The sequence below is a fragment of the Moschus berezovskii genome, chromosome 20, assembly GCF_049115385.1.
Source record: "Moschus berezovskii isolate FMDL1 chromosome 20, NW_MosBer_1.0, whole genome shotgun sequence".
NCBI classification, from domain to species: Eukaryota; Metazoa; Chordata; class Mammalia; order Artiodactyla; family Moschidae; genus Moschus; species Moschus berezovskii.
Genome location: NC_142479.1, coordinates 38,734,492 through 38,753,232, shown reverse-complemented (window position 1 = coordinate 38,753,232; position 18,741 = coordinate 38,734,492). Strand labels below are relative to the sequence as shown.

General features: G+C 48.5%; 1 protein-coding gene and 1 long non-coding RNA gene across 2 annotated transcripts in view; one reads left to right on the top strand and one right to left on the bottom strand.

Annotated features, from left to right (window-relative positions):
* LOC129542529 (uncharacterized) overlaps positions 1–18,741 on the top strand; it is a 116,649-nt gene that overhangs the window by 92,203 nt on the left and 5,705 nt on the right. Inside the window, exon 4 of the long non-coding RNA XR_008683082.2 lies at positions 12,864–12,999. This is a non-coding gene — a long non-coding RNA (uncharacterized LOC129542529). The remainder of the gene's footprint in view (positions 1–12,863; positions 13,000–18,741) is intronic.
* LOC129542456 (polyunsaturated fatty acid lipoxygenase ALOX15) lies at positions 7,813–16,450 on the bottom strand. Its single transcript, XM_055404873.2, has 14 exons — positions 16,303–16,450; positions 14,724–14,928; positions 14,372–14,453; positions 14,164–14,286; positions 13,902–14,005; positions 13,559–13,719; positions 12,572–12,715; positions 12,205–12,414; positions 10,545–10,631; positions 10,291–10,460; positions 9,996–10,117; positions 9,352–9,452; positions 9,062–9,229; positions 7,813–8,954 (listed from the first exon to the last, which is right to left on the bottom strand). The coding sequence occupies exons 1-14, from the start codon at positions 16,435–16,437 to the stop codon at positions 8,775–8,777; spliced, it is 1,992 nt and encodes a 663-aa protein (XP_055260848.1). The 5' UTR covers positions 16,438–16,450; the 3' UTR covers positions 7,813–8,774.

Genomic DNA, 18,741 nt, shown 5'->3' with positions numbered 1-18,741 from the left:
GACACGACTGAGCGACTGAACTGAACTGAACTGAGGTTCCTCCATCTAGTACTGCTTGGTAGTCGGCAGGTGGCGCACAAAGCTCAAAGTAGGCTAAAGAGCCTTCCCGGATTTGTCAGTTATCTTTTGAAGATGGGGGCTTCCCAGGTGTTGTCAGCCACTCGGTCCTGTCTGACTGTTTGTGACCACACGGACCGCAGCATACCAGGCTTCCCCATCCTTCACCATTTCCCGGAGTTTGCTCAAATTCACGTCCATTGAGTCGATGATTCCATCCAGCTGTCTCATCCTCTATCGTTCCCTTCTCCTGCCCTCAATCTTTCCCAGCATCAAGGTATTTTCTAATGGGTCAGTCCTTTGCATCAGGTGGCCAAAGTATTGGAGCTTCAGCTTCAGCATCAGTATCAGTCCTTCCAATGAATATTCAAGGTTGATTTCCTTTAGGATTGACTGGTTTGATCTCCTTGCTGTCCAAGAAATTCCTAAGAGTCTTCTCCAACACAACAGTTTGAAAGCATCAGATCTTCAGCCCTCAGCCTTCTTTGTGGTCCAGCTCTCACATCCATACATGACTACTAGAAAAACCATAACTTTGACAAGAAAAATCTTTGTCAGCAAAGTGATGTCTTTGCTTTTTAACGTGCTGTCTGGGTTTGTCATAGCTTTTCTTCCAAGGAGCAAGCACCTTTTAATTTCATTTCTATAGTCACTGTCCATAGTGATTTTGGAACCCAAGAAAATAAAGTGGGGGCAGGGTGATATAGGGCAGATAATTCAAAGATGGTTAATTGCCCTGGGACTCAAGCAGTCAGGTTCACTTCTCATAGATGAAGCACATTGTCCATCACTGATGGAAGCATTGCTTCTTTGTTTTCCCCTTAAGATGTATTTATTTATTTTCACTGTGCTCAATCTTCGTTGCTGCGTGGGCTTTCTTTAGTTGCAGGGAGCAGGGGCTACTAGTTTCGGTGTGCAGGCTTCTCACTGCGGTGGCTTCTCTTGTTTTGGAGCATGGGCTCCAGAGCTCAGGCTCCAGTAGTTGCAGCTCACGGGCTCTATGGACTCTAGAGCGCTGGTTCAGTTCTTGTGGTGGACGGGCTTAGTTGCTTCGCAACATATGGGATCTTCCCAGACCAGGGATCAAACCTGTGTCCCCTGCATTGGCAGGCGAATTCTCAACCAGTGGACCAGGAGGGAAACCCCAGGAACTGCTTCTTAACTGAGAAGAAAGCGGCTCAAAGTCCAAGTAATGATGGGAATTCAGGCATCAGGAGTGTGTGCATCTATGGCCTAAGGTCAGGGTGAGCAGGATAGATGGGATGGAGAGGACTAGCCCCTTTTGTTGGCTTTACTGTTCCTCCCCAGTAACAAATGCTTCTCTTCGGCTTCCCTATAGCTCAGATGGTAAAGAAACTGCCTGTAATGCAGGAGACCTGGGTTCAATCCCTGGGTCAGGAAGATCCCCTGGAGAGGGAAATGGCAATCCACTCCAGTATTCTTGCCTGGAGAATCCCATGGACAGAGAAGCCTGGTGGGCTACAATCGATGGGGTCACAAAGAGTCAAATACCACTAAGTGACTAACACACACACTGTTCCTCCCCAGTCACAATGCCTCTCTTCAGCTCGTAGTTAAGGATGGATCTGCCTTCCCAGAGACCAACATTGTGCCCTGAGATGCTGCGTCTCTGATCCACGATGCCCAGTGGCCCCCTCTCTCCCTCTCAGATCCGGGCTCTGGCTCAGCACCATGTTTTTCTGGCTCCTAGCCTCTGCTTCTGGACTTTGTTCTGACCTTGGTCCCCAGATATCTGTGTTTCACACTGTTACCAGGAGATCATGCCTATCAGAGCCAAGCTGGGTGCCCCGAGCCCCAACATCCATTCTGGGGTCATGACTGGAATTGCACCACCATGGCCAATGGATTGAGTATCTTAGCTTGGTTTTCTGACATAGTTCTAACAGTTTAGGTCAGGAGGGCAGATCCTGGGTGGAAAAGGAATGTCTGAATGCTCTCCACCAGCCCAGACTACTTCTCACCCTCAGGGAAACACTGGTGCTTCAACTTTCTAAGCACCCTGCTTCCCCAGTGAGACCCGTGAATTTTGAATGACTGGTCTTCCTCCAATTGGCAAGAGGAAGTGGATTGAAAGTCCTTATTAACCTGTACATCATGAGAAACGCTGGGCTGGAAGAAGCACAAGCTGGAATCAAGATTGCCGGGAGAAATATCAATAACCTCAGATGTGCAGATGACACCACCCTTATGGCAGAAAGTGAAGAGGAACTAAAAAGCCTCTTGATGAAAGTAAAAGAGGAGAGTGAAAAGGTTGGCTTGAAGCTCAACATTCAGAAAACTAAGGCCATGGCATCTAGTCCCATCACTTCATGGGAAATAGATGGGGAAACAGTGGAAACAGTGTCAGACTTCATTTTTTTGCGGCTCCAAAATCATTGCAGATGCTGATTGCAGCCATGAAATTAAAAGACACTTACTCCTTGGAAGGAAAGTTATGACCAACCTAGACAGCATGTTAAAAAGCAGCAACATTACTTTGCCAACCAAGGTCCGTCTAGTCAAGGCTATGGTTTTTCCCGTGGTCATGTATGGATGTGAGAGTTGGACTGTGAAGAAAGCTGAGTGCTGAAGAATTGATGCTTTTGAACTGTGGTGTTGGAGAAGACTCTTGAGAGTCCCTTGGACTGCAAGGAGATCCAACCAGTCCATCCTAAAGGAGATCAGTCCTGGGTGTTCATTGGAAGAACTGATGCTGAAGCTGAACTCCAATACTTTGGCCACCTCATGCGAAGAGTTGACTCATTGGAAAAGACCCTGATGCTGGGAGGGATTGGAGGCAGGAGGAGAAGGGGACGACAGAGGGTGAGATGGCTGGATGGCATCACTGACTCAATGGACACGAGTTTGAGTAAACTCTGGGAGGACAGGGAGGCCTGGCGTGCTGCGATTCTTGGGGTCGCAAAGAGTCGGACATAACTGAGCGACTGAACTGAACTGAACTGAACTGAACCTTTTCCTGAAGATGCTGCTCCTCCCTGGCTTAGACATGGTGTTACCACTCACTAGAGGAAGACCCAGATTTACAATAAGATAATAATTCTCCCTCAGACTCATTCCCCGTCGCACGATAGGTTAGAAATCTGGGAGCCTCACCAAATGTGAAGAGTCACTCACTACTCTCCTTCCTCTGCTCTTTTAGAGTTAACCGCCACCTAATGTTGCATTTTAAAAGCTGCTAGGGAACTTCCCTGATGGCCCAGTGAATAAGAATCACCTGCCAATGCAGGGGACCCTTGAGCTGCAGCCACTGAAGCCCATGCATCCTAGAGCCTGGACTCTGCCACAAGAGAAGCCACCGTATTGAGAAGCCCACGTTCCGCTACAGAGTAGTGCTAGCTCGCTCCAACTGGAGAAAGCTTGCACACAGCAGTGAAGACCTAGTGCAACCAAAAAGAAATAAATAATTTTTATGAAGATAAGAAGCTGCTAGCCAAGCTCCAAATGCTTTGCTTCAAACACTCTTATGTAATAGAATGTTTATTCGTACCCAAAACAGTTACGTTATCATTGCATGTTATCTTGTATTACTTAGTCAGTTGGGTTATTGCCTGGAAAGAAAGTTCATAGGAACTTTATTTTCTACTCTCCCCGTCAGGTGAAATTCCATCGTTAAGTGGATATCCAAGAAAGGGAGTCAGGCTCCTGGCATTTGTCCTGTTAGAGATGAACTGCCCCTCTGCTCCTCTTCACTGGCTTAGACCCGATGGAGCCACCTCACTAGAGGAAGATCCCATGCAAGAAAACCAACCAAGAACTCCCCTCAAGGCTCACTCCTCAACAAGAGCCAGTCCTCAGAAAGGGACCAGTGACATGTAAATGTAAACCACACGTAAGTGCGATACCAGATTCTGGAAGAGAAAGTTTGCATATTGAGAAGATCAGAGATATTTTGTTTGTTACTGTCAACACAATTCCAAGGACTTTCTGGGAAGCAGATCTTGAGGGCAGCCAGCCAAGGGAAGAGGAGCATTATTTTACATCAAGCTGAAAGTGTTGATATAGGTGGGCTTAACAGAGATTCTGAGTTCAGTATGTTGTGTCACATGTGGGTGTGAATCTAACAGCTTGATAGATTGAGCAATAAATTTCCAGGTACAGTTCTGGGTGATATAAAGGAGGTTTAGATGCCATAAAACCTGGGCATTTTGCACAGGAAGAAACTAAGACCCAGAGACATAAGAATGCTGCATTAGTTCCAACATATGTCCCACCCATTCACATGCTATGTCCCTTTATAGGATCCAGAATTTTCTCCCCTCACTGAGACTAAGAAATCCATCAGTATAGGAAGCATTGTGTGTGTGTGTGTGTGTGTGTGTGTGTGTGTGTATGTGTGTGTGTGCTCCGTCGTGTCAGACTCTTTGTGACCCCATGGACTATAGCCCACCAGGCTCCTTGGTGCATGGGATTTTCTAGGCAAGAATACTGGAGTGGGTTGCCATTTCCTCCTCCAGAAGATCTCCCTGACCCAGAGATCGAATCCAAGTCTCCCAAGTCTCCATCACTGGCAGGCGGATTCTTTAACTGCACACGTGGGAAGCACATGGGAAGCATTGGTTCTTTTAAATGAGTTTTACTGGTTCTCCTAAAAAAAAAAAAAATGTTACTCAAGAAGATAGCTGGACGCTGTACAATAACCATGCTTTATTTCCTCTGCTCTGTAATTTTTATTTTCACTAGTTCAGTTCAGTTCAGTCGCTCAGTCGTGTCTGACTCTCCGCGACCCCATGAATCACAGCACGCCAGGCCTCCCTGTCCATCACCAACTCCTGGAGTTCACTCAAACTCATGTCCTCAGAGTTGGTGATGCCGTCCAGCCATCTCATTCTCCGTCGTCCCCTTCTCCTCCCGCCCCCAACCTTTCCCAGCATCAGAGTCTTTTCCAGTGAGTCAACTCATCGCATGAGGTGGCCAAAGTATTGCAGTTTCAGCTTCAGCATCAGTCCCTCCACCCAGGATCGATCTCCCTTAGAATGGACTGGTTGGATCTCCTTGCAGTACAAGGAACTCTCAAGAGTCTTCTCCAACACCACAGTTCAAAAGCATCAATTCTTCGGCGATCAGCTTTCTTCACAGTCCAACTCTCACATCCATACATGACCACGGGAAAAACCATAGCCTTGACTAGACGGACCTTTGTTGGCAAAATAATGTCTCTGCTTTTTAATATATTATCAAGGTTGGTCATTTTCACTAGTAGTAGCCTCCATATAAAATAAAACTACCCACTCAGTTACCTCAACTTTGATTTAGATTAAGGTCTCATAAGCAATTAAGAATTTTAGAAAGTACTAGGACTTCCCTAGTGGTCCAGTGGCTAAGACTCTGTGCTCCCAATGCAGGGGGCTCAGGTTCTTATCCCTGGTCAGGGAGCTAGATCCCACATGCCACAACTAAGAATTCACAGGCCACAAGTAAAGATCTCAAATGCCACAACTAAAACTTGGCAAAGCAAATAAGTAAATAAATAAAAATTAAAAAAAATAATTTTAGAAAGTATATAATAATACCATAAAACATAATCACTAGTGAGAATAAGCATTCATCAGAAAAATTGTTGGCCTTCAGTTGCTAAGTCGTGTCCGACTCTTTGTAACCCCATGGACATTAGCACGCCAGCCTCCTCTGTCCTCCTCCATCTCCCAGAGTTTGCTCAAATTCAAGTTGATGGAGTTGGTGGTGCTGTGTAACGATCTCCTCCTCTGCTGGCTCCTTCTTCTTTTGCCTTCAGCCTTTCCCAGCGGCAGGGTCAGAAATATATGCCATCTTAAAACTTTCTACCCAGATAGTATAAATGGAATAACTCATAGCTACACATATTTTTCAATTTTATCTAATACTACTAAGAGCTAGTTTATAAAGATTTTTAAATTTTAAATTGTACCAATTTAGTTGAACACATGTATGGTTTAGTCACTAAGTTGTGTCGGACTCTTGCAACCCCAGGGACTGTAGCCCTCCAGGCTCCTCTGTCCATGGGATTCTCCAGGCAAGAATACTGGAGTGGGTTGCCATTTCCTTCTCACTTTTATATATTTATAAATAATAGTGTGGTGTAACTTTTCTGATCTATAAAGCAAGTATAGGGAATTTAGAAAGTGATGTTTGTTTTGGCCTTTTAAAAAAACATATCTAGGGGACTTCCCTGGTGGTCCAGTGGTTGAGAATCTGCCTTGCACTGCCGGGGATATGGGTTCCCTCCCTGCTTGGGGAACTAAGATCCCACACGCTGCACAGCATGGCCAAAAATTTTTTTTAAAACTAAACAAATAGAACACTGTCAATTTGGTATTATCTTTATCTAGCCTCAGCCCAGCTAGTCGTTGCACTTTTCCTTTTTTTTAAGAAAATATTCATTTATTTGGCTATGCTGGGTCTTAGTTTTGGCACAAGGGGTCTTCCATCTTCATTACAGCATGCAGAATCTTTTTTTTTTTTTCCCCCGAGGCATGTGAACTCTTGCCCTGTGGGCATGAGGGATCTAGTTCCCTGACCAGGGACTGAACCAGGGCCCCTGGTTGAGAGCTTGGGGTCTTAGCCACTGGACCACCAGGAAGTCCTGCCACTTGTTTTTACAAGTACTCACTGATTGCTTATAATTAAACAAAATAGACACACTGTTTAACTTGGAAGATTTCATGACCTTTATAATATCTCAAATTCAAAGATACTTCTTTCTGAAGAGAATTATTTTTCTTTGTTATTCTTGAAGTGTGTATAGTGCCAATCGTTGGGGGATTGACAACTTTAGCAAGCATACTATTATTTTTAATTATAGTTGATTTACAATATTGTGTTAGTTTCAAGTGTACAGCAGAGTGATTTCAGGTCTTTTTTTTGTAGGTTACATTACATTACTGGTTTTTACAAGATATTTGGTGTAATACTCAGTGCTATACAGTAAATCCTTGTTGCTTATCTATTTTATGGATAGTAGCTTCTATATTTTAATCCTATAATCCTAATTTGTCTCCCCCACCTCCCTCTGGCCTCTATGGAGAAGGGGGTGTGGCCTCCAAGGAGAAAGGATGCCTCTGTGGGTATGACTTCCAGGACCCTGTCATACCCTTACTTACAGTTCTTCTGTGGCTGTTTCCTAAGGGTCAAGCCTAATTTCCTGACGTGAACCACATTGTTCTGGAGACTGCCCCTCTTTCCAGGCAAGAATACTGGAGTGGGTAGCCATTCACTTCTCCAGGGGATCTTCCTGACCCAGGGATCAAACCTAGGTCTCCTGCACTGCAGGCAGATTCTTTACCATCTGAGCCACCAGGGAAGCCCCTTTGGGTTCTCCTAGACAGACCCCTTGGAAAAGACCCTGATGCTAGAAAAGATTGAAGGCAGGCGGAGAAGGGAATGACAGAGGATGAGATGGTTGGATGGCATCACCTACTTGATGGACATGAGTTTGAGCAAGCTCCAGGAGTTGGTGATGGACAGGGAAGCCTGGCGTGCTGCAGTCCATGGGGTTGCAAAGAGTCAGACACAACTGAGCAACTGAACTGAGATAGACCCCATCATTAAACTCTACTTCCACCTCTCCTATTTATTTCCTATTCTTACTTCAAGGATCAGACCAAGCATCACCCATATGTCCTCTGCCAAACTAAACAGAATCAGAAGCAAGAAGCAACTTTGATCGTACTGTAAAGGAAACAGTTCTGGCTTGTGTTTACCGTTAGTTTCTATTTTAAAATATCCACAGACAATCATATTAAGAAATCAAACTTACTAGTTTATTTTTGCAAAATTTTAATCAGATACAGAAGTTGGATTTTACTGACTCCTTTGTTGTCGCTTGTTAAAACAATGAGATTTTTAGTATTTTTCCAGCTAATCATTTTTATTTGGTGCTTCCCAACTGATGAAGTGAAAATGGGTTACAGATAAGGATCCTTTGGGCAAAACACTGAGGCCAGATACCTCCAGCTGAGAGCAGTTTCTGTCGTTTAACCAGTTTCCTTCCACTGATCATTTTCTGAGTGAGTCATGAAATGAAAATTGTGAGAACTGCTGTGTTAACGTTAATTGCTTCGAGTTGTGTCTGGTGAATCCCACCCGGTTAGAAAGTTATGCTGTATATTCTTCTGCCAGTATTTGACTTAGGATGTGTGTGTGCGTGCTCAGTCACTACAGTTGTGTCCAACTCTTTGTGACCCAATGGACCATAGCCCTCCAGGCACTGTCCATGGGATTCTCCAGGCAAGACTACTGGAGAAGGTTGCCATGCCCTCCTCCAGGGGATCTTCCCCACCCAGGGATCAAACCTGCATCTCCTGCATTGCAGGTGGATTCTTTACCACTGAGCCACCGGGGAAGCCCTTGATTTAGGAGTTTGGACTAAATTGTTTTCTTTCCTTAGTCTAAAATGCCATTTTTCTTGTCATTAAACTCAATTTAGGTTCAAAGTCATACTTGATTCTAAGGGTATGGAGTAATATGTATTATACTCTATTCTAGTCTTGAAACTGTATAAATGTGGCTATTACCTGCTCAATGGGAGATCTGAATGATCAAGGAGGAAGGGAGGGGGCGGGGAGGAAGAAATGGGAATGACTTCCCTAGCTGGTGTATCTAAAGCCAGATTTGTTTACGGTAGGTGTAAACAGTGGAAAGGTGATTTGGGGGAAGATGGAAGTTGGGAAGAGGATGGGGTTTGGTGGAAGAGGGCTGAAACAACCCACGGCTGGGGGTGGTCATATAGCCACACTGTTTTCCACCAGGCTAGGCCGCAGATATTCATAGGGCCAGTCCAGCTGGGCATTCCGGATCTCGATGTCTTTTTCCAGGGCAGCCAGCTCCTCTCTGAACTTCTTCAGCACAGCCTTGGGCTCAGGGCCTGAGAAGTACTCTTCCTCATGCTGACCCAGAGCCACCTGAGACAGAGAAAAAAGGCAGCTGAGAGCTTTACTGCCCCTCAGTTTGGAGTGCCTCACCTCCCCGTACCTGCCCCCTTCCTCGGGACCCGGCGCCTAGCTCTCACCATGATGGGCTGGCGTCTGCCCAGTTGCCAAGTGATGGACATCTGGAGAGAAGCCTGATGGAAGTTGGGCAGTGTCGCCATCACTTTCTCCAGTGTCACATCCTTGGTGGTCGGTGGGGGCAGCCGCATTGTGCAGGGTGCGTTAGGGACCCAAGAGTACCAGTCCAGCTACAAAGGGCAAATATCTAAACTCACTGTCTGCTAAGCATGAGAATCCCTTAGCCCACCTGCACATAGCCCCCTTCCCCACTCCAGGCACAAATGCCCAGCTGGCCCTCTGTGATAAATACCTGACCCAGGTGAGTGGAGGAGTGCTGGCCAGTGCAGGTGAAGATACACATGGTCACAAAGTGGCACAGCTGGTCCTTGGACTGTAGGGTGACGGGAAACCCTGCAGTGGAGAGTTAGAAGCTGGGAGGCCAAGGCTAGAGGCAGAGCTCACAGGAACTGAGGAGGAGACCAAGGGCTCTCAGTAACCATGGTGGAAAGTGGCTTGAGTGTGGGTTCGGGTGGGGGAAGCAGGGAGATTTTGGGAAGGGTCCCACTCAGTGGGGTGCTGGTGCAGCTCACACTGGCTCACAGGGACCAAGGATGTCAAATGTTCAAGTATTTAGCAAGCCAGATGATATCACCCTGGTAGCCACGATGGGACTCTTTACACCATGGGGATGGGCAAATGCTACGAATCAGGGCTGTTTGTTTTGTTGTTTTTTCTCGGAGAGCAACCACTGGTCCCACTGCATCTGGGACCTAGAGGGGCTCCCCCTGCACAGGATGGAGACCTGCCTCTAGCTGAGAGGAAAAGGAGTCTGGGAAAGCTCTAGGTGTGTTCATAGGAGTTGGAAATGCTTCTGGAAGGTTCCATAGAAGTAAAGAAGATTCTGGGGAAGTTCTAGGGAAGAGTCACATGTTGGAGTCTTGGGGCTCATCCTACCTCGGTCCTGGGCACCCAGCAGCCCGATCTCAGTGATCTCTCGACACCAGGCCTGCAGCTCAACATCGTCTCTCACAGACTCGTCCATCTTATAGTGGAGACTCACAATCCCCTCAACGTAGCTGCCAGCGGAGGGGTCAGGGCAGGAGAGTGGAGGCTGACAACACGGAGCCCTCAGGCCCTCTACTCCTTACCCACGTGGCCAGGCCAGCGCCTGCAGCCCCCTGGCTGAGGCACAGACCTCCTCTTCTCCCAGCCTCTCCCCACCACCAGCCCTGCCTTCCTCCCACCTCACCGAGAGAGAATTTCCCAGAGCCTCAGGGCATCTTGGGCATAGAAAGAAGACTTGACTCCCAGGAGCCCCCGGTCAGCCAGGTCATCAGGGGGACAGAAGGAGCTATAGGTTAGAAAGCCTCCTGCTCGCTGGAGCAGCTCCACATGGCCGCCCCCACCTGTGCTCACCACCTGAGGAGCAAAGACAGCGTGGTTAGGCAAATCCACCTGCCCTCAGGCCAGAGGGAGCATGAACCCCACTTCCTCTCCTCGTACCTGGTCGAAGATTCCGAAGTCAGAGACCAGCCCGGTCCTGGCCCGGACGTTAATTTCCATGGTGTATCGCAGGTGCGGAATGAGAAGCTGGAGGGAGAGGAACAGGGAAGGACAGGGTCAGAAGACAGCTGTGGCTAGTCCCTGAAGGAGATACGGGCTGAAAAGCAGGAAAGGGGCCACGTCTTCAGGAAAAGCAGACTGAAGTCAGTGGCCTCTCAACAATAATGTTCTTTGATAATTGAAGGAAGCCATTCTCTTTTTCTCTTCCTAAGACCGTTCAAGGTCTAGCTCAATGTTTCTCCACCTTTTTTTCATGATCACTTCTCTAAGGAGGCTTCTTAGATTTTTTTTTTTTTGGTACTCTCACCTGCCCCATGACATTCAGTGCTACAGATATGCCATCTGTAATGTACTCTATGTATGTATGTCCTTTATACAAAAAATAATGAGATATTTTCCCTCCCCCAGAACATGATCTAATCCACTAACTCCAGAACTTCACCCAGTTCCCTCCCCTGTGTCCATTACACTCACTTTCTTTCTGTCCTTCAAACACACCAAGCTTGTTCCTGCCTCAGGACCTTGGCACTGTTTGTTCCCTCTGCCTAAAGCAATATGCCCCTTCCTCATCCTATGACTGGCTCCCTGTAATTTCTTTTTATTATGTATTGATTTTTGGCTGCACTAGGTCTTCCTGGCTGCACTCGGGCTTTCACTGGTTGAGGCAAGGGGGAGCTACTCTCTTTTGAGGAGCAGGGATTCTCATTGTGATGGCTTCTCTTGTGGGGCATGGGCTCTGGGCATGTGGTCTCAGTAGTTGTGGCCCACAGGCTTACTCCTCAGCATCTTCCTGAACCGAGAATTGAACCCATGTCCCCTGCACTGGCAGAGGGATTCTTAATCACTGGACCACCAGGGAAGTCCATCCGCATAGTTTCATTCTCTCTTCCATCTCCTTAAAAGAGCATTTCCTAACCACCCAGTCTAAACTCACTATCACATCAGCCTGCTCTGATTCTCTGCAGTGGACTCCTCACAGCTAATCTACAATACTGTCTGTTAGCCCTTAATGGAAATGACAACCCCCAAAGACCAAGACCTTGCCTTTCTTGCTTATCCCTGGCATCTAGAATGGCTTTTTTCTTTTTTTTTTTGCCACATCAGAGGCTCTCAAGAAAAGTTAATGGAGGAACACCCTGTTCTAACTGTAATAAGCCAGGCTGCTCTTGTTGACCTGAGCCCCTGTAACTGGCCTCTGTGTTACTACTATTTGAGAATCCTTCAAAACTGACTGGAAAAGTCTTCTATATTATTTGCACGGTCTCCTCTTGTTGAGGGAATCCTCAGTCATTTGTATATACTGTTTATATACTGTATATGTAACTGTGCTTTATACATAAAAAGTGTAAGATTTCTCACTCCCCACCCTTCACCCTCCCACCACTCCCCACCCTATTAGGGAGTCAACACTTTTATCTCCTCAGCAAGTGATATCAACCTTAAAAATGCAGAGCCAGCCATGCTCTCACATCTTGTTTACTTGTCTTTTATTGGTTTTCTCCCCAAACGCTGAGATTCCATGGAGAAGGTGCCTCCAGAGATGGAACCTTACTGTGGGGTAGAGAGTTTGGGGGCGGGGAGAGGTGGTTTAAAGTGTTACCTTGAACATAGGATGTATAGATGGAAGGCACCTCCTGGTGGCCACAGCGATGACCTCAGCCATCAAGTGTCCTCTCAGGAGATGAGAGTGTAGCTCGTGAAGCTGGAAGTCAGAGCTCCGGACCCAGCATTTGGCCAGGAGCCAGGTCATCGGGGGATCCGTGGGCAGGAAAAGCGGTGGTGGTGGGGACCCCGTGTGTGGCAGTTGGAGCTGGAGCAGGGACAAGAGTGGGGGGAAGGGAGGGGTGAGGGCCAGTGCACAGCAGACTCCCGCGCCCCTTGCATGTTTAAGCGCTTCCCTCTCTCCAAAGTCACTTAGCATTCTCTATCTGACCGTTACCGCTCCCCTACAGCCTGGGTCCTCTCACCTGGATGACCATGGGTAAGAGTTTCCCATCAGGCTGCAGTTTCAGCATAACCAAAGGGGCAGCCACATACTGCTGGGTACACAGGATGACGTTGGCCTTGATCCCATCCAGCAAGGAGAAGTCAGCTTCAAATAGTGTGCCTCGCTGAATGGGGGCAGAGGGCAAGGGCTACATCAACATAAGACATCTCTTCCTGCCTTGATTCCCCTAAGGAAGAAAAAACTAACTTGTTTCCTCACCTATTTAATACCGGATAATGGTTCCTGTACTTACAGCCTCATATAATTCTTAGGTGCACTTGAATTAGCCCCAGGTTTATGAAAGAGGAAACCGATGACCAGAGAGGAGAGATATGTTGCCTGAAGTCACACAGCTTATAAAACAGCAGAGCCAAGATTCAAGCTCAAGTCTGTCTCACCCTAAATCTCGTGAGTTTTCTCTTTTTTTCAAATGAGAAAAATTTTATTATTTTGGGGGAGCTGTGCTGGGTAACACTAAGGCTCTTCCTTGCAGCATACAGGCTTTCTCTAGTTGCAGCATGCGGGCTTCGTTGCATCACAGCAAGTGGTTTCTTAGTTCACTGACCAAGGTTTGAACACACGTCCCCTGCGTTGGAAGGAGGGTTCTTTACTACTGGACCACTAGTAAAGTCGCCTGAGTTTTCTCTCTGAATTGTTCCGTGCTGACCCCATCAAAAACCCCAGCCCTGATCCTGATTCTCTTACTCCACACTCTCCCTAAATCCCTAGTTATAGCTCTTCATTTTGACTCTGTCACCCATCACATTCTCTCCCTCCACAGCATGCTATTCTCATTAGGAGAGGACAGTCATAGAGGGTCACCCCAGGATCAGTCAAGATTTCTACTCTGGAATTCCGTCTTGCCATCTGGCAGCAGGCTGGGTCCACAGTGGACCCTGCAGCAGCACAAACGTCAACCCCACCCCCACTCCTCTGTGCTGTCTCCTGAGGGCTCTTATGTGCTCACCTGGAGCTCTTTCTCCAGCTCGGCCTGCAGCTCCCCCATCCCTGGAGGAAACTCCAGGCGGGCAGGAAGTTGAATGGAGCGTCTCAGCAACATGGGGTTGGTGCCGTTGAGAAACTGGTACCCAAATAAGGCATCCTCCTTCCAGGAGTCCCGCACCCGCTCTGCGGATGGCATTTGTGGAGCTTTCTGTGGGATCTGAGCTCCTGGTCCTTCCAACCCCTACTGAACCACCCCCTCTTGACCCCAGCCTCCCAGGCCTCTGGTCTCCCATCCCTGGTTCCCTAGAATAGGTAGGATCTGGGAGTAAGGGTCTTGGGATAAATACTGGGGTAGGGGTACTAACCAGCCAGCTTGCTCTGGCCACACCAGAAAATCCTGTTGAAGTCATCCAGACTTTTCCAGCAAGTGAGAATATTTAAAGAGTCTTTGATGGCTAGGTCTGCCAGCCTTTGAGGAAGGATGGATGAAGAGTTTGTTATTCTCAGAATCAAACTTTACAACCCTGTGCATCCCTCTTGGGCTGGTCCAGCCCTGTGAAGTCCATAAGCCTGTACTGACCACTGAACCAGGAAACATCCCTGTCACCCGGCCTGGCTTGTTCTTACCCCTTGGTCAGCGAGGCCTCAAAGTCAATTCTTTTGTCCTCTAAAAATCTCTCATCTACAGGAAGGTCGTTTATTGTGGCCCCAGCTATATTCAGAATTAACCCATCCTTCCAGTTACCCCACCTGCGGTGGAAAAGAAACCAGGCATTGGTACTGGGGAAGGGTCAGCAGCTCCCTGGTGGGGTCAGGAGGCAGGGGTGGGGCTGACCGGTACAGCTTCCTTCTCTCTACCAGCTCCTCTTCCCTGTGTTTCTTGAACAGACCTTGAGGGTCATCGACCACGGTGCGACCTGAAAGTGGGGAGAAGGGCACTGGCTATGAGGCTTCTCCTGAGAGCCTCTCCCCTGTTCCTACCAGGGGACCCTCATCCCACCCTGTGGCTGGCCCCTGACCCTTCAGCATCTCTGCCCTCTCCCAGCCTCCACTGCCCTGTGCCAGCTGCTGCATCCTGCCTCTTCTGTGACCCCAAAGGCCTCGCTCCCTTCTCCCCTCCCCCTTAACTTCTATCCAGCCCCAGGCGTCTTACACTCCCAAGCCCCCCCACCCCCACCGCGGCTCACCGGTGCCCTCGGGCAGGCTCAGGATGCCATCGCCCTCCACCCAGCGATAGCACGGGAACCTGAACTCGTTCCCGCTGGCCCCGGGTCCCTGCACGGAGATCCAGTTGCAGAACCACGCGTCATCCGAGAGGAAGTGCCGTTTGCGCAATTTCACGAACAGCAGCCGCCCCAGGTACTCGGACACGTCCACCTGGAATTCCACCTCCTGCCGGCGACAAAAGAGGATCAGCAAGCGGGGCTCTCTGGAAGGGATCCTTGGATGAGCCCTGGACGCCCTTCCCTCTGGGCCTCTGGAAAGCAGTGCAAAAGGAGCCAGAGAGGAAGCTGGCGCACGCACCAAGCAGTTGGCTCTACGACCCTATTCTCAGTCATAGAATTCCTCAGCCCCGATGAGGTGGGGGACAGAAGACGGAGAGGGGCATGACTGCCCGAAGTCACTGATTTTGTGGAGTACTGGGCTGCGCCCTGGGTGAGCTCACTGGTGACCAGACAGTTACCACTTCCCCCTACCCTGTCACCAGGGCCGTGGGCTCAGCACTTGTGGCTCCCCGGCTCTGGACTACAGACTCCATAGATGTGGCACAGGGCCTTAGTTGCTCGGAGGCATGTGGGATCTTCCCAGACCAAGGATGGAAGCCAGGTTCCTGCATTGGCAGGTGGATTCTTTACCACTGGGCCCCCAGGGAAGCCCTGGGGGTATGTTTTAAGGGTGGGACTGTACTGGGAAGAAATCGCTGACTGCAGAAGGGCTTGGATCTGGAGCAATGAGGCAGGCGAAGAGGAAGAAGGTGATGTAATAGGTTCGAGGGGACATTGGTCGTCAGAGTGGGATGGACATCAGGGCACGGATGTCTAAGAGATGAACTGGACTACGCTTGATTTTTGGTTAGACGCAGGCGAAAAGAGGCGGAGGCGCGAGTACACCCGGGAGGAAAGAGGACCGGTTTGGGAGGGGGGAGGAGGGAGGACCTCACGCGAGCACGGTTCTCTGAAGCGTCGGTGGGATAAACGTCGGGTCTGGGGGAGAGCCGGATGGGAGATGGAAATCTGGGAATCGGCGGAGGCAAATAGTAACAGGAGCCAGGGGCGAATACCAGGTAGATGTGATGGGAAAGAGGGTGGGCCAGGAAATCAGATTGCTCTCACCAGGCGGCTTCTGTCGTCCTCCCCCGCTTCCCGCGTCCCCATTCCCGCTCCATCCCGGAGATAAAGCCTGCAGGGTCGGAGATCTAGCAACCTTACAGAAGATCTGAAATAGCAACTTATAAGAGGAAACAGGAGACCGATGTCCACTGCAAGGACCCCGGAGTTTCCGGAAAAGACCGAGTTCCGAGGAACCACGGGACTATCCCAGTTCCAAGCAGGCCGGGCGGCAAGAACACTTATGGAGCACTTGCTGTGTGCCGCGTCCCGCCCTAAAAGCGCGTTACTCAGCGGCCTCCGAGCGCTCTCCGGGCGGGGGCGTGCGCCAGGAGCCGCCCGGGAAAGCTGGGGCCATCTGGGTCGCGTCTCCTCTCGGGGACTCGTGGGCCTGGGGGCCAGGGGCGCAGCGCACCCCGCCCGGCCCCGGCCGGCTCACCTTGCCCCTCGCTGGCCGCAGGCGCCACCCGAGCGCCGCCTCCGCGTGCTCGCCGACCAGCCACAGGTGCACCTGGTTATTAGAGCCCGCGCAGAACGAGGACCCGGTGGACACGCGGACGCGATAGAGACCCATCCTGCCCAAAGACGTTTCGCCGCTACTGAGGGGGAAGAAGGGAGGACGCCAAATAACCGCGCGCGAGACCCCGCCCCTTCAGAGCCTTGCGAAGTTCAGGGTGTGGGTGGCAGATCGCCAGCCAACCCGGTCTGGCCATACTCTGGGCCCCCCAGCTCCGCGCCTCCCAGAGCTAAGCCCTGATCGCGAGAAGGCAGGGCCCTGGCGGGGGTAGTGTAGGGCGCGCAAACCAGTATCTTGGTGGGAGGAAGAAGGTAGGCGCAAGCAGATGAGGATTTGGGCAGAAAACAAGCAGGAAGAAGGAATCGACGATGTATGGCCCAGCAGACAGATGGTGGGTGTGCCTGGAAGCCCCCTCCATCTAAACACACACACACACAAACTCACGCACGCACACGTGTGCCTCCCAAGTTGGCTCACCTCTGCCAGGGGTCGTGCTTAAGGTTGCAAGGGAAGATGGAAAGGGCAAGGAGATGTGGTCACCACAGCGTTTGTGTGCCAGGTAGTCCAAGGAAAAGAATAAGAACTGTTCCAAGAACAGAAAAGACAGAGCAGCCCATCTGCCTGCCCAGGATAACCAGGTAGAAAGGAGGTCCAACCAGTTAACCAACACTGGCACTCACACTCTGTGACCAAGGAGAGAGAGGGTCCTGAGATGCTGAATTAGCCACATTGCCTAAAGAGACACAAACACAGTCCTCCTCTGCCAGGAGATGAATGCACTAGACACCCTCTTAACCATAACAAGATATTAGTAATGGGTACAGAAGTCAGTTTATCATAATGACAAAATCAGGAGTTCCAGAACTCTGGCCAAGTGAAACTAAAGGAATCCATTACTTCAGAGGAGAAAGAGAGATTGCAGAAATTAACTTATGTAGAAAATGAAATTTTGAGGTAACAGGAGTTATACTGGAGCAAAGATAGCTCCTTGGGAGAAACAACAAGCTTCGGAGGCCCAAGCATGAATCAATCTGAGAAGCCTGAGATTCTGTAGCCTCAGTGCATTTAAGGATCTGAGGCAATATTCTTTGGAGGGAATGAGGCAATCTGGCAAGATTTTGGTAACACCAAGAAAATATCTGAAGTATTTTAACAATCTTAGGAAAGTATCTTATTCCAAGAAAAGAACAAGAACAAAGAGAACCAACGAAGTAATTAAATCCGTGATATTGGCGTTTGAAAATAGGCATAGCAACAGTAAAGCTTTTAATCATTGCCTTTGTGATTCTTTTCTGTACCATTTAAAGTATATTCAAAAGAATCATCATATTAAATTTGTAATTGCAGTTTAGATTTTTTAAGGAAATTTAATCAACTCTGCAATCAATGTTTAAATATTAAAATGTGGATGGGGTGGGGTGGCAGATGGGAGGGAGGTTCAAAAGGGAGTGGATATATGTATGCCTATGACTGATTCAGGAGAAGGCAATGGCAAGCCACTCCAGTACTCTTGCCTAGAAAATCCCATGGACGGAGGAGCCTGGTAGGCTGCAGTCCATGGGGTTGCTACAAGTCAGACATGACTGAGCAACTTCACTTTCACTTTTCACTTTCACACATGGAGAAGGAAATGGCAGCCCACTCCAGTGTTCTTGCCTGGAGAATCCCAGGGATTGGGGAGCCTGGTGGGCTGCCGTCTATGGGGTCGCACAGAGTCAGACACGACTGAAGTGACTTAGCAGCAGCAGCATGACTGATTCATGTTGCGGTCTGACAGAAAACAACAAAATTCTGTAAAGCAATTATCCTTCAGTAAATTTTTTTTAATATTAAAATGTATTTTTCAAAGTTCTGTTTATAGATATATGTTTAGTAAGTCAGGCATTAAGTAAAATACAGATATTTGTGGGGTGTCCTCTCCAAGGACAAAAACTTTCCTCAAACTTTAAAAACTCTGTCAACAATGAGCATAATATGTGTCCACAATAAGCAAAGAAAAATAGCTGAAAGAGTGGACATCAAAGTATTAGCAAGGATTATTTCTATGGAGTGGGAAAAGGTGGAGAAGAGACTTTCATTTTTTACATCCTTTAGAATTTTTCAAATGTTTAGAGAAGCATGAGTTATTTTTGTAATCTCAAAAATTTAATCCTGAACAAGATTCAAGGCTATAAGATAAATGCTATCATAAAAGCAATAACTATAATCCAGTGTGGCTATAAGGGAAGCCCCAAAACTGAAGTTCCAGTTTTCTTTTCTAAATGAAATTCAGAAAAATTGAACTATAGTGGATAAAAGTCATTACCTGTAGCAATAACACAAGCCTAATAATTTTCTTGCAGTTTAGAAGTGTGATTGAGG